Here is a 15,722-nt window from a genome sequence, read left to right as displayed (position 1 = left end):
TAGGGAGAGGGATAAGCCCAACCCTTGGTCTGCTGTTGCACAGTTCTCAGCCACTTTCTAGACGGGGACTTGTGTTATCCGACCTGTGGCCATAGCAACCTGGAGAATATGTCTTTAGATAACAAAAAGCTTCAGGGCATGATGGCTTACGCCTGTAATCCCAGCACTTTGGGAGGCTGAGGTGGGTGGATCACTTGAGGCCAGGAGTTCCAGACCAGCCTGGCCAACATGGTGAAACCCCATCTCTACTAAAAATACAAAAACTACCCGGGCATGGTGGTGCGCACCTGTAATCCCACCTACTTGGGAGGCTGAGGCAGAAGAATCACTTGAACCCAGGAAGTAGAACTTGCAGTGACACTGCACTCCAGCCTGGGCAACAGAGTGAGACCCTGTCTCAAAAAAAAAAAAAAAAAAAAAAAAGAAGCAGTCACAGGGTTGTAGGAGGACTGGTGCAATAGTGGCTGTCGAGGACTTAGCACCTATTGAGGCACAGAGTAGGGGCTCAAAAATATTTGCTGGTATTATTACCTCTACCACCTAATGTTTCTGGAAATAATCAGGCTAATGGATAGAGAAATAGCTTGGGGTGATGATTGATGATGATGATGATGATGATAAACCACAGAATCCTGCTGTAATTCTTCCACAATAGCAGAAAAGAAGAGCTAATAGTGGGGATAGGACAGACAAGAGTCCCTAAATTCTTAAGTTTTGGCCAATCTTGTCTGGCGTCATGCACTTTGTTCAGCTGCAAAATGCTGGGTTCCACACCCAGGAAAATACAGTTTTTTGTGGGGTGTGTGTGTGTTTCCTTAGATTAAAAAGCCCTGCAATCATCATTCCCTGAATGGACGTTGCTTTGGAAAGCTGAGTTGGGGTTTCCATTGGGATTTTTGTTTAAGGGTGCCATCTAGGGGCGTCTCTGTGAATCTTCGAATTCCTCCCACCTCTGGCAGTTTTGGCTGGGCCAGCAGTTTTGCTTGTCTTTGTGTGATAGCAGCTTCCTCCACCACATCATGCGTTCCTCCAGGGCTGGGATCCCAGCATCTCTCCATAGCATCAGGACTTAGCGCTCAAGGAACACACAGTGGTTGGGGAAAAAAAATCCATGTGCAGCCTCTCCTATGCTGTCCCGATTACTTGCTGCAATGGACTGAATGTTTGTTCCTTTAAAATCCAGATGTTGAAATCCTAACCCATAGTGTGATGGGATTAGGCATGGGGCCTTTGGGAGGTGATTAGGTCATGAAGGTGAAGCCCTCCTAAATGGGATTAGGCGCTTATAAAAGAGATCCCAGTGGCTCACACTTATAATCCCAACACTTCGGGAGGCCGAGGTGGATGGATTGCTTGAGTCCAGGAGTTCGAGCCAGCCTGGGCAACATGGCAAAACCCCTTCTGTACTAAAAATACAAAAGTTAGCCAGGCATGGTGGCACACGCCTGTAGTCCCAGCTACGTGGGAGGCTGAGGCAGGAGGATTTCCTGAGCCCAGGCAGTGGAGGCTGCAGTGAGCTGAGATTGCACCACTGCACTCCAGCCTGGGCAACAAAGTGAGACCCTGGCTCATTAAAATAAAATTAAATAAATAACATAACATAAAATATAAAATAAACCCCAGAGAGCTCTCTTCCCCACTTTCCACTATGTGAGGATACAGTGAGAAGTTGGCAGCTGCAACATGGAAGGGGGCCTTCATTGGAACCAGACCACCCTGGCACCCTGGTCGTGAACTTCCAGCCATCAGAGCAGTGAGAAATAAATGTCTATTGTTTATAAGCCACCCAGACTTTGGTATTTTGCTGTAGTAGCCTCCAAGGATTGAAACTGTTGCTCTGCTTAAACAACTATTTTAGGTGTCAGGAATGAGCTGCCAGGAACCAGCCTCTGAATAAGAAATGTGTGAAAATTTTCTAGAGACAGATTAAGACCCTAAACTGTTGATACCAAGAGACGGGGACAACTTGGAACCTCACTGACCTCTCCTCCCCATGTTGGCAGATTTGGCAAATAAAAGCACAGGACACTCAATTAAATCTGAATTTCAGGTAAATACGGGTAACTTTTTAGTACAAGTACAGCCCATGTATTGAATGGGACATGCTTATACTAGAACATTCTTTTTTTTTTTTTTTTCTTTTTTTTTTTGAGACGAAGTCTTGCTCTGTCTCCTAGGCTGGAGTGCAGCGTGGTGCTATCCCAGCTCACTGCAACCAGCATAGGCGTGTGCTGCCACGCCTGGCTAATTTTTGTATTTCTAGTAGAGAAAGGGTTTCATTATGTTGGTCAGGCTGGTCTCGAACTCCTGACCTTGCGATCTGCCTGCCTCAGCCTTCCAAAGTGTTGGGATTACAGGCGTGAACCACTGCTCCCGGCCCTAAAACATTCTTTTACTTAAAAAATTGTTTGTTTGAAATTCTAATTTAACTGGATACCTTGTGTTTTGTCTGGCAGCCCTGTGCATTTGGAGTTGAGAAGATTGAGAAACAAGGCCGGGCATGGTGGCTCATACCTGAAATCCCAGCACTTTGGGAGGCTAAGGCGGGCAGATCACTTGAGGTCAGGGGTTCGAGACCAGGCTGACCAACATGGCAAAACCCCATCTCTACTAAAAATATAAAAATAAGCCGGGTGTGTTGGCACACACCTGGGGAGGCTGAGGCAAGAGAATCACTTGAACCCAGGAGATTGGAGGTTACAGTGAGCCGAGATCGTACCACTGCACTCCAGTCTGGGTGACAGAGCGAGACTCCATCTCAAAAAAAAAAAAAAAAGAAAGAAAGAAAGACAAAGAAGATTGAGGATTGAGAAACTGGAAGCCTATATCCCTTCTTAAAAGTTATCCAACATGAAGTTGTCAAACAACAAACTATTCTGGTACAGGTGAGGCGGCCTGGGGGAGGTCGCTTTCATTCTCTTCGGCAGATACTTTATTTATTTTTCATCTTTCCTCAGATTACATGTAGGTTTTTGGTTGAAGCCATGGAACAAATTTCATAACCAGGTTCAAACTTTCCTGCTGACCTAGCTGTGTGACTGTGGTCAGGTTAGTTTCATGTATTAGTTTCCTCAATCCTAAAACTTGTGATAATACTGATATTTATATTCTAGGTTGTTGAGAAGATTCAAAGACATGATGTCTACTAAGTGCTTAGCAGAGGTCCCGGGGGATAGTATATGCTTAGTAAGTGGAAGCCATTATTATTGTTTTGATAGTTTTAAACACTAGTAGACTTAAAGCACACTAAATTTCAGATGGTGGCATGTCTCCTACTCACACATGAGCCATAGGGTCCATTGGCTCCACATCAGGTCCATTCTAATTTTTTTTTTTTGACAGAGTCTCGCTGTGTCGTCCAGGCTGGAGTGCAATGGTGTGATCTCTGCTCACTGCAACCTCCGCCTCCTGTGTTCATGCAATTCTCCTGCCTCAGCATCCCAAGAAGCTGGGATTACAGGTGCCCACCACCACGCCCGGCTGATTTTTTGTATTTTTAGTAGAGACAGGGTTTTGCCATGTTGGCCAGGTTAGTCTCAAACTCCTGACCTCAGGCGATCCACCCGCCTTGGCATCCCAAAGTGCTGGGATTAAAGGCATGAGCCCCTGCGCCTGGCCCCATTCTAATTTTTCACTTCATTGGATTACAGTTGCTGTTTTTGGTGGGACATGAGGTTTCACACCCTGTATAGGAGACCTGGTCATCTCCCCATTTCTGTCTAAACCAGAACCTCCAGCCCTCCCACTGTCTCATTGATTCCAAATGCTATTTGAAACCGTATGTATACTTTATGATAAACAGCACAAATCTAAGAGATGGAGAAGCTCAGGGTTAGTTTGAAAGGCTGGAAAGCCCAGCTTTGAGGAAGGAGTGGGAAAGGGGGGAAAATTGAAGTACTTTGTGCTATGCAATGCTCTTCCTAAGAATTCGGGAGTGTTTGTGTTCTGGACAGGTAGTTTATGGAAAGAGCAGTGGACTCAGAGTCATCAGGATAGGTTTCAATTGTGTCAGTGCTACTTATGAGTCAAGTTGACTTAGGAAAGTTATGTATCTCTCAGTTTTTTTGTTTGTTTTTCTTTTCTTTCTTTCTTTTTTTTTGAGATGGAGTTTCGCTCTCGTTGCTCAGGCTGGGGTGCAGTGGCATGATCTGTGCTCACTGCAACCTCCCTCCCAGGTTCAAGTGATTCTCCTGCCTCAGCCTCCCTAGTAGCTGGGATTACAGGTGCCTACCACCATGCTTGGCTAATTTTGTATTTTTAGTAGAGATGGGGTTTCACCATGTTGGTCAGGCTGGTCTCGAACTCCTGACCTCCAGTGATCCACCTGCCTCAGCCTCCCAGAGTGCTGGGACTACAGGCATGAGCCGTGACACCCGGCCCATATCTCTCAGTTTTTATTCCTTATCCTTAAAATAGGAATATCATGGTGTTTGGGGGGAAATTGAATGAAAAAAGAAAACAAGATATGCAAGCATGGCACCCAAAAAAACTCATTAAGTCTAACTTGGTTTTGAGAGAACTTCACAGTGACCATGGAACATGTGCTTTTACTATTTGGATGGCAGCTAGTATTGTTACTTTTGAGTATGTGCACATGTATTTCTGTGTTTATCGTAATATTGGTGTTAGCCACAACATTTATAGAGCATCCACTGTGTCGGGTGATCGAACTATCCCAGTTTGCCCAGGACTGAGATGGCTTGCAGGATGCAGGTCTTAGTGTTAAAACGGGGCAAAACTGGGAAAATATCAGTTATCCTTCTACTATATGCAAATCGCTCTGTACACGTTATCCCGTTAACCCTTCAAAGCAACCCTATGAAGTAGAGACTCACATAATTGCCATTTTACAGACAGAAAGGACACTTGGAGAGATTAAGCAACTTGCCAAACCACACAGCTAATTAATGAGAAGAGTAGGATCTGAAGTCTGACCTGTCCAACTGTAGATCCCAAGAAATTAACCACCGTACTCTGTGCTTTTTGATGTCTCCAAAGGTCTTTTATTGCTGCTGCCTCTGTTATTCCCGGAACATTGGTAAACACCCTCCCATGTTCCCTTCTGTCACCAACACTTCCTGCTGCCCAGCTGGGCTCCAGCAAAGGGAGACACCAGCTGATAGAGCTAGATCATGCCCAGTCTTGTATGTGGGCACTGCGGAGGCCCCTCCTTCCCTTAGCAACAGACGCCGAGACTTGGTTACTGTGCCCAGTGCCTGCGTACAAGCACTGCCAGCGTTAGAGTCCAGGCAGGAGGAGGGAGAACAGTTCGGGCTGCCAGGATGTTGTTTGGAGGGGTGAGTCTCCCTCTTCTCTGTATTAATATGTAACTCTGCTTCAGTCTTTCCTCTGCAGTGAACTCAGTGTGTTTCTGGAAAATTTCCAAGAGAGAAACACTTGAGGGAAAGGAAGCGTGGCCACCGCTGGGGAAGTAGGAACCAGAGCTAAAAGCGCAGCAGAAACACAGTGCTGTCCCCTTATCTCTAGCTTCCCTTTCTCTCCTCTTCTACCAGGGAACTCCTCAGGGGGCCAAAGTCTATGACCTCAGAGAGGGAGCCTCATGAACAGAGCTTTCAGAACATCTGGAAAGTTCCATTGTTGGTGTCATCCCCATTATGCTATAAGGAAGTGTGAATTTCAGAGCAACTGGATAGGAGAGGCACAGCCCTGGAGAAGCTGAGAGCTCTTCGTTCATTTTAAAAAAATAGCTACAATTAGAGTGAACACCATGGGTGACATGGATTGCTCATGTCAGAAGGTAGGTGTGAATTTTAAGACTTTTCTTGTTTTACCCAATTTTTTTTTTTTTTGAGACAGAGTTTCGCTCTTTGTTGCCCAGGCTGGAGGGCAATGGCGCGATCTCAGCTCACTGCAACCTCCGCCTCCCGGGTTCAAGTGATTCTCCTGCCTCAGCCTCCCGAGTAGCTGGGATTACAGGCATGTGCCACCACACCCGGCTAATTTTGTATTTTTAGTGGAGATGGGGTTTCTCCATGTTGGTCAGGCTGGTCTTAAACTCCTGATCTCAGGTGATCTGCCCTCCTCAGCCTCCCAAAGTGCTGGGATTACAGGCATGAGCCACCGCACCTGGCCGATCTACCTGTATTTTTAATGTGTTGGGAATATGTGGGAAGGGGGATATTTTGATCATAGGCCAATTGGCATGTTAGATGCCCTTGACTGAACAAGTGTATTCATCACATTTTTTGTTGTCTGCTTTGAAATATCATTTTTGCTGAATTAGACTTTTGGAAATCTTCAAGTTTTGCTATGAAAAATTCAGGAATAGACACCCGTTCTTCCTTTTCCTTCCCTTCCACGCCCATTAGACCATATATTCCACCCATCAGTTTTGGACTGTGGCTGAACATCCGAATATTCTGGGGAGCGTCTTAAAAAATTAAAAACAGAGAGTCTCGGTCCCCCACTCTTAGATTCTGATCCAGAAGAATCTGGAGTGGGGCCCTGGAATCTATATTTTTATCTAAGACTGGAGTGATTTCTGTGTAGCAGGTCCTCAGACAAGCATTTGGAAACTGCCTTCATGAAGAACATGCATACAACATGTGTAATCAGCAATAAGCTGCCCAAAGTGACAGTTCTACCCAATCTAGGTTCCTGAGTCTCTGTTGTATCTCTGTGGAATCACCACGTTGCCATACAGTGAAGTGCCCAGAGGAGCATTTTAAATTGAAACTTAATAAAACTAAAGTGGATTTGTAGATAATAACTAAGCCAATATGCTCTGAAGTAAAAGCTCCTTGAAATTTACCAAAGAGAAGATTTAAGCATTAATTTCTTTTCTCTCTCTCTCTCTCTTTTTTTTTTTTTTTTTTTGAGATAGTCTCTCTCTGTCACCCAGGCTAGAGTGCAGTGGCACAATCTTCACTCACTGAAGCCTCTGTTTCCTGGGTTCAAGTGCTTCTCCTGCCTCATTCTCCTGAGTAGCTGGAACTACAGGTGTGCGCCACCGCCTGGCTAATTTTTGTATTTTTGGTAGAGATGGGGTTTCTCCATGTTGGCCAGGCTGATCTCCAACTCCTGGCCTCAAGTGATCCACCCGCCTCGGCCTCCCAAAGTGCTGGGATTATAGACATGAGCTACCACACCTAGCCAAGCATTCATATTTTTAACAAACAATTTTGCCTCGACCAGCTAGTTCTTATGAGAATCTCCATCTCCTCTTGAAGGTGCCACAGAGGATTCTTAGCCAGGTATAGCCAAGGAAACTCTTTGCTCTGTTCCGCAATTGATGCCTAGATCTGCTGATGCTGTGTGTGCCCCACGTGCTCCTTATCCACGGATTGGGATGCTTTCTGCTACCAGCGTACTTATGACTGTGTGTGTATTTGTTTTAGTCCGAGCCTATGACATAGCTCTCTTTAATTTGTTTCTACAGAGGTTCTCCTTCTTTCCATTGTGTTCTGCAAAATGCTCACGGTTTGCTTTCTTCATTATCCCAAGAACAGCGTATCTGTCAATTTGCATAATGCAGTAAGGAAGCTGAGGCAGGAGAATCGCTCAAACCTAGGGGGTGGAGGTTGCAGTTGCAGTGCCGAGATCGTGTCACTGCACTCCAACCTGGGCGACAGAGCGAAAACTTGGTCTCAAAAAAAAATAAAAAATAAAAATATAAAAAAGTCACTGACTTAGAAGGCAAGCCAGCCAATTACATGGCTGGGACGTGTTACCGATCTTCTCTGCCTCATTTTCTTCAGCTAGAATGTGGGTATAAAAAAAATCTCGTAAGGTTGTACAGTACCTGGCACATAATAGTTTGGAATAATGGTAGATATTATTGCTGCAGTTCTTGTTTTTCTGTTGTTATTTAATGAGGTAGGTGCTCGAGGAGAGATAATGATGGTTAATTTGAGTCATCTGTAAGGGGTTGGGGGCAGAGGGGCAGCTAATAGCTGAGTCATATGCCCCTGCCTCATCCCCCCCTCATCAGTGATCTTGCATGTCATAATTTGCACAACCAAATAAATCACATTGATACAATGTTGGCTCATCTTATCTAGGAGTTAAGTCCAAAGTCATTGCCTAAGGTGAAAATCACAGAGAGCCAAAATTGCCCTTGAAAATCCTTCAAACCACCTTTAAAGTGCTGAACAGCAACACCTCTCAATAAGTCCAGGCCAATAGTTTTTCTTCCAGTGTTGGAACAAATTGCAGTTTCTCCATCACTAGCCCCAGGTGAAGTGGTTGTTTTGCGTATAGGGGCTGAGTCTTCAGACAAAACCACATGTCATCTCATTCAATAATGCAGTCACTTTCATCTCTGCTCAGGAGAGGTGGAGGGGCACTTGGGATCTGAGAGTGACCATGGGAGCCACAGGTTTACCCTTACCTGAGGCTTGCTTCTCAGTATGCACTCACTGGTTGGAATGGAGGACTCAACACCCACACTGTTGAAATAACACTTTTCCTTTTTGCAGGAAGCATAAAGAGTTGCTTATGTGTGTGTTAAATACACAGAAAATTCAGTGCCACTGCCTGCGTGAATTTCTCTTTGGAGTTTTGTACATGTGAAAATGCAAGAGTCCACCTGGTGGGGTGGCTCACGCCTGTAATCCCAGCACTTTGGGAGGTCGAAGCGGGTGGATCACCTGAGGTCAGGAGTTCGAGACCAGCCTGACCAATATGGTGAAACCCCATCTCTACTAAAAATATAAAAATTAGCCAGGCATGGTAGTGGGCACCCATCCAGCTTCTTGGGAGGCTGAGGCGGGAGGGTTGCTTGAATCCGGGAAGCAGAGGTTGCAGGGAGCCAAGATTGTACCATTGCACTCTAGCCTGGGTGACAGAGTGTGTCTCAAAAAAAAAAAAAAAAAAAAGAAAGAAAAAAGAAAAAAATGCGAGTCCATTTTTTTTAAAGTCACCGCCTTTAATCATACCTGAGGGTAGGGTACTGGGGATGTCCTCAGATTTTGGACTCTTCCACAGGGGAAAAATATCCACATTTGCTTATAGAAGGGAATCCGAGGAGGAGACACTGAATGATTAAAAAATGAGGCAGGGGCCAGGCATGGTGGCTCATGCCTGTAATCCCAGCACTTTGGGAGGCCGAGGCGGGCAGATCACTTGAGGCCAGGAGTTCAAGACCCACCTGGCCAACATGGTGAAACCCCATCTCTACTAAAAATACAAAATTAGCTGGGTGTGGTGGCAGGCACCTGCAATCCCAGCTACTTGGGAGGCTGAGGGAGGAGAATCACTTGACCCCGGGAGGCGGAGGTTGCATTGAGATGAGATAGTGCCACTGCTCTCCAGCCTGGGTGACAGAGCAAGACTCCATCTCAAAAAAAAAAAAAAAAAAAAGAAACAGGAGTGGAAGGGTTGGGGAGATGGTCACAGGATATAAAATTTCAGTTAGATGGAAGGAATAACTTCAAGAGATCTATTGTACAGCATGGTGACTAATTACCAATATATTTTATTCTTGAACAATGCTGTGAGAGTGGATGTATTCTCACTGCAAAGATAATAACCATACAAGGTAATGCATATGCTAATTAGATTTAGTCACTCTTTAATGTATATACACTTCAATACATCTCAGAGTGCAATCTCAGCTCACTGCAACCTCCGCCTCGCAAGTTCAAGCAATTCTCCTGTCTCAGCCTCCCAAGTAGCTGAGACTACAGGCACACGCCACCATGCCTGGCTAATTTTTGTTTTTTAGTAGAGATAGGATTTCACCATATTGGTCAGGCTGGTCTTGAACTCCTGATCTCAGGTCATCCACCCTCCCTGGCCTCCCAAACTGGTGGGATTACCGGTGTGAGCCACCGCACCTGGCCCTTATCTGTCAATTTTTAAATAAATGAAACATACATAATGGATGGGAGTGATAGGGGTGTTTTGCTCTGGACCTAAAACCTTTCCTGGGGACCTCTTTAGTCCTAACCAACTCAGAGGCTTGCAAATCTTCCCTAATTTCTGAAGGGTGGCTTTGTTCCCATGTCCCACAGATCGCCAGAAGTGACTCCATACATCACATGAGCCACTCCCAGGGGCAGCCAGAACTGCCCCCTCTGCCTGCTTCTGCTAATGAGGAACCGTCTGGGCTCTATCAGGTATGCACACCTGGCTGCCAGCTCTTCTGTTGAGGGTGAGAAGGTGAAGTGCTTTCCCCACTTCTCTCGGTATTTGGCAGGTACTCGTTGGGGGTGGGGAGTTAAACAGACCTGACAAGTGGGATTAGTAGCTTTGGTCGTGTTTGCCCCCAGAAGAGGCTGCAGAAGTGTGGGAGAGAGAGCTATGCCATTGTTCAAAGGTGAGTTAGAATCTGGCCATCCACTGATCTGCCGTGTTATTTAAACTCTCTGAACTTCTGCATGTTTCATTGTAAAATGAAGGTAATTGTTCCTACGTTATACTCATGTCCATAAGGAATAAAGGCCAGAGATGTCAATTACCTGCCTCAGAGTTACTGGTGAATGCAAACTATTATCCCTGACATCAGAATTCATGCTCAAAATGGTCAGAGAAGTACAGTTGGTGTCTGTTCAGAAAGTCTTTCCACTTACTGTGCAGAAGGCAGAAACATAGCATAAGGCACTTGGAACTCTCATGAGCCTCAATGTAAACAGAGCCCAGGCTCATGGGGAGATGTTCCTCGTTGGGTCTCACTCTGCACTTCTTCCCTCGTAGACGATCATGTCACACAGCTTTTACCCGCCCTTGATGCAACGCACGTCATGGACCTTGGCTGCACCCTTCAAAGAGCAGCATCACCACCGTGGACCCAGTGATTCCATCGCCAACAACTACTCCTTGATGGCCCAGGACCTGAAGCTGAAAGACCTGCTGAAGGTGTACCAACCGGCCACCATCAATGTCCCTAGGGACAGGACCGGTCAGGGGCTGCCATCATCAGGTACTTGTGGCAGTGTCATACCCTTGGGGCTCTGGAGGGAATTATTTATTTATTTATTTATTTATTTTAGATGGAGTCTCACTCTGTCGCCCAGGCTGGAGTGCAGTGGCATGATCTCGGCTCACTGCAACCTCCGCCTCCTGGGCCCAAGTGATTCTCCTGCCTCAGACTCCTGAGTAGGTAGGACTACAGGCTAATTTTTTTTTTTTTTTGTATTTTTAATAGAGACGGGGTTTCACTATGTTGGCCAGGCTGGTCTCAAACTGCTGACCTAAGGTGATCCACCCGCTTCAGCCTCCCAAAGTGCTGGGATTACAGGCATAAGCCACTGCACCCGGCCTGGAGTGAATTTTTTACTCCTGGGTTCTGATCCTGGCTCCCCTTTTGCTGAAGCTAACTTTGGAGAACTTTGTAAAGCCTCACTCTCCTCCTTATCTATAGAGGAAATGAATGCAAATGGCTAACATTTATAGACAGTTTACATATACCAGGCACTGTTCTATGTACTTGTGTTACTGTTTGCTGCATGATAAGTTATTCCAAAACTCTGTGGCTTAAAAGGACCAGTATTTATTATCTTACAGTTTCAGTGGGGGCAAGAATGTGGGCATGACTGAATTTGTAGTGTTGACTCAGGGCCCCTCACTAGCAATCAAAGCATACACCAAGGCCACCATCATCTAAAGTCATCTAGGGAAGGATCCTCTTCCAAACTCACTCATGTCATCAGGTCCTTGCTGACTGTTAGCCATAGACACCAGTTTCTTGCCACATGGGTCTCTCCCTTAGAACAACTCACAACATGGCTTCTGGCTTCCCTTAGAGCAAGGGAGGGAGAGAGAAAGAGAGAGACAGCAAGAGAGAACCCATAGGCTTTTTTTGGAACTTAATCTTGGAAGTGACATCCTATCACTTTTGCCACATTCTGTTTGTTAGGAGTCACTAGTTCTAGCCCATACTCAAGGGGAGAGGATTACACTACAAAGGGGTGTTACCAGGAGATGGGGATCGTTGGGGGCTATCTTGGAAGCTGCTTACCACAGCACCTTGTGTGTGTTAATTTAATTCCCACCAAGCATAGGTATATCGACCTAAGGGTATCCTTGAGTAATTTTTGTTGGATGTATGTTGGCACTCTTGATCTGCTCTCGGTCTCAAACTCATTTTTATATTTTTCGTTTTTCTCTCTGTGCTATGTCTGGGTAAGTTTCTCAATTACATCTTCCAATTTATTAATTTTCTCTTCAACTCTATTCAGTCTTGAGTTTTTCGTGTCTAATGAGTGTTTTTTGTTTAAATGACTATCTTTCCATTTCAAATTTTCTAATTACTTATGGTTTTCTACCTCCCTTCTCCAAATTCTGATTCCATTCTTACTGTCATAGCCCTTTCAATATCACTTGGATGATTTTTTTTCCAAGTGGTTCTTACCAGTGTTATTTGTGTATTACATGTACACCCACAGTCTCTAGGATGCTGCTTTTGCATGTTCCTGCTTTAAGGACATGTGGCGAATAATTAATACCCAAATGTTCAAGATCATGATACACAGAACCTTAAGTTTGCTGCTCTAATTGCTAATTTCATGGTCATCGTCTTAGTTCGTTTTGGGCTGCTATAACAAAGTATTATAAACCTAGTGGCTTATAAACAACAGAAATAAATATGTTATGGTTCTGGAGACTGTAAAGTCCAAGATCAAGGTACCGACAGATTCAGAGTATGGTGAGGGTCCTCTTCCTGATTCATAGACATCTATCTTCTCTGTCTTCTTGCTGTGTGCTCACATGGGAGAAGGGGTGAGGGATCTTTTTGGTGTTTCTTTTATAAAGGCACAATCTCATTCATAAGATGGAGCCCTTATGACCTAATCATCTCCCAAGGGTCCCACCTGCCGAGACCAGATCGGTCAGGGAGACCCTAACCCCGCGGCACTAGAGGAATTAAAGACACACACACAAATATAGAGGTGTGAAGTGGGAAATCAGGGGTCTCACAGCCTTCAGAGCTGACAGCCCCAGACAGATTTACCCACATATTTACTGAGAGCAAACTAGTCATTAGCATTGTTTCTATAGATATTAAATTAACTAAAAGTATCCCTTATGGGAAATGAAGGGATGGGCCGACTTAAAGGAATAGGTTGGGCTAGTTAACTGCAGCAGGAACATGTCCTTAAGGCACAGATCGCTCATGCCATTGTTTGTTGCTTAAGAATGCCTTTAAGCGGTTTTCCTCCCTGGGCGGGCCAGGTGTTCCTTGCCTTCATTCCCATAAACCCACAACCTTCCGGTGCTGGCCTTACAGCCATTATGAACATGTTACAGTGCTGCAGAGATTTTGTTTATGGCCAGTCTTGGGGCCAGTTTATGGCCGGATTTTGGGGGGCTTGCTCCCAACACCCACCTCCAAATACTATCATGCTGGGGATTAAGTTTCAATATGCAAAATTTCACAAGACATTAGCATTCAGTCTGTAGCAGTCTTTAATGATTTTCTTAGTCCAAAATTATTAATATCTGTGAAGAACTAGTACTAATGCCTCCCAGGTTTCATTGTCCCAAAAATTCTCAGGCCAGCTAGAGTCTTTGAATATAAAGTACTAAGATGCTTTCTTCAGAGCAGCACTGGTGTCTGTTATTCATGTCCTTGCTTGAGTTGATTTCTGCTTATTATTCATTAAAATACATTCATACTTGGAGGATCTTAAAAATTTACTTTGGCGTAATATTGTTATTGCTGTATTATTTCCATTTTGTGAATCTATACCTTGATTGTTGAGTTTATTGAGAGGATCGCTTGTGCCCAGGAGTTGGAGACCAGCCTGGGCAACATGACAAAACCCTGTCTCTACAAAAGATAGGAAAATTAGCCGGATGTGGTGGCATGCGCCATTACTCCTAGCTACTCAGGAGGCTGAGGTGGGAGGATCACCTGAGCCTGGGTGGTTGAGGTTGCAGTGAGCTGAAATCATGCCACTGCACTCCAGGACAAGCAACAGAGTGAGACCCTGTCTCAAAAGAAAAAAAAAAAAAGGATTTTTTGTATTATTGTTACATTTAGACTATTTTGAGAAGTTCAAAGATAGACACTTTAGCAAGTAATATCTAACTAAAGTTTAATAATATAGTTTTTATATCATTTATTGAATTAATTGTAGCTACCTTCTATTTATTGCAAATGATATTGCTTTTTCCACTTGCAATAAATATATACTTATTGTTTCTTATTTCTGATAATCGTAAAATTTCTTTCAAAAATAAATGTACTAAGTTTATTTTATTTATTTATTTATTAAAATATTTTGAGACAGAGTTTCACTGTCATTGCCCAGGCTGGAGTACAATGGTGCTGTCTCGGCTCACTGCAACCTCTGTCCCCTGGGTTCAAGCGATTCTCCTGCCTCAGCCTCCTGAGTAGCTGGGATTACAGGCATGTGCCACCACACCCGGCTAATTTTTGTATTTTTAGTAGAGACGGGGGGTTTCACATGTTGGTCAGGCTGGTCTCGAACTCCTGACCTCGTGATCTGCCTGCCTTGGCCTCCCAAAGTGCTGGGATTACAGGCATGAGCCACTGTGCCCGGCCTATTTTATTTTTAATTTTCTTTATTTTTTTTGAGATGGAGTCTCACTCTGTTACCCAGGCTGGAGTGCAGTGGCACAATCTTGGCTCACAGCAACCTCCACCTCTTGCTTCAAGCAATTCTCCCTGCCTCAGCCTCCAAGTAGCTGGGACTACAGGTGGTCGCCACGATGCCTGGCTATTTATTATATTTTTCAGTAGAGATGGGGTTTTGCCATGCTGGCCAGGCTGGTCTTGAACTCCTGACCTCAGGTGATCCGCCCACCTCAGCCTCCCAAAGTACTGGGATTACAGGCGTGAACCACCGCGCCTGTCCAAATGTACTAAGTTTAAATGCCCAAGTCTACTTAAAGATAAATATTAAACAGTAATATAACAGGTGTTTAGAAAATAGAGTATACAATATTGGAGAATACATGAAACGAGCAGTTGTTAATTCTTGCCAAATGTATGGATGAATGGAAGATATGCACATCCCTACTCTACAGTTGAGGAAGCTGAGGTCCGGAGTGACAAAGCCAGTTCTTCAGGGTCACACAGGTAATCAGTGATGCACATGGGACCTCAGCCCACATCTCCTGCCTTGTTGCACCATACCATGTCCACTCCCCTTAGTGTGCTCCTGGACTGTTCCAAGAGTCATGCCCCTGTGGACGGAGAACGGCCCAACGCCATTGCCCATCACTGATGTCTTTCTTCTCCATTCTTCCAGCAAATAAAAGCTCATCAGAGCCCATAAGGAAGAAAACGAAGTTTTCCTCCAGAAACAAAGAGAATTCCACTAGGTAAGATGTCACTGTGGGCACCAGAGAAGGCAGGACAGTGGGCTGAACGGAAGAAGGATGCGGTCTCACTGAAGCCACACTCTGTTTCTTGGCTTCAAAGCATTCCCAGATAATCACATTTTGTCCACTAATCACTTTAATCCAAAAAAAATTTTTTTTTGAGACAGAGTCTTGCTCTGTTGTTCAGGCTGGAGTGCAGTGGCATGATCTCAGCTTGCTGCAACCTCCACCTCCCACGTTCAAGCGATGCTCCTGCCTCAGCCTCCCGAGTAGCTGGGATTTCAGGTGCGTGCCACCAGGCCTGGCTAATTTTTGTATTTTTAGTAGAGACATGGTTTCACCATGTTGGCCAGGCTTTTTGAGATTGTAAACAAAATAAACCAACTGAACAAAACCATGCTGAAATACCTATGAGGTGTTCAGTCGTTACGGTCATCTTTGAGGTATACACACATGACATTAGATGACAC

General features: G+C 44.8%; 1 protein-coding gene across 2 annotated transcripts in view; it reads left to right on the top strand.

Annotated features, from left to right (window-relative positions):
* Positions 1-15,722, top strand: part of DNAH3 (dynein axonemal heavy chain 3) — a 212,967-nt gene that overhangs the window by 664 nt on the left and 196,581 nt on the right. Inside the window, exons 2-8 of one of the 2 annotated variants that reach the window (XM_077986427.1) lie at positions 1,859-2,050; positions 2,457-2,885; positions 2,958-3,048; positions 5,514-5,758; positions 9,975-10,079; positions 10,657-10,882; positions 15,180-15,252. In XM_077986427.1, the coding sequence (XP_077842553.1) occupies positions 5,729-5,758; positions 9,975-10,079; positions 10,657-10,882; positions 15,180-15,252 (434 nt within the window). In that variant the 5' untranslated portion in view covers positions 1,859-2,050; positions 2,457-2,885; positions 2,958-3,048; positions 5,514-5,728. Of the gene's footprint in view, positions 1-1,858; positions 2,051-2,456; positions 2,886-2,957; positions 3,049-5,202; positions 5,298-5,513; positions 5,759-9,974; positions 10,080-10,656; positions 10,883-15,179; positions 15,253-15,722 lie in introns of those variants that run through there. The other variant, XM_077986426.1, reaches the window with a different exon arrangement.

This window comes from Macaca mulatta, chromosome 20 (assembly GCF_049350105.2).
Source record: "Macaca mulatta isolate MMU2019108-1 chromosome 20, T2T-MMU8v2.0, whole genome shotgun sequence".
NCBI classification, from domain to species: domain Eukaryota; kingdom Metazoa; phylum Chordata; class Mammalia; order Primates; family Cercopithecidae; genus Macaca; species Macaca mulatta.
This window is presented reverse-complemented; position numbering and strand designations above follow the sequence as displayed.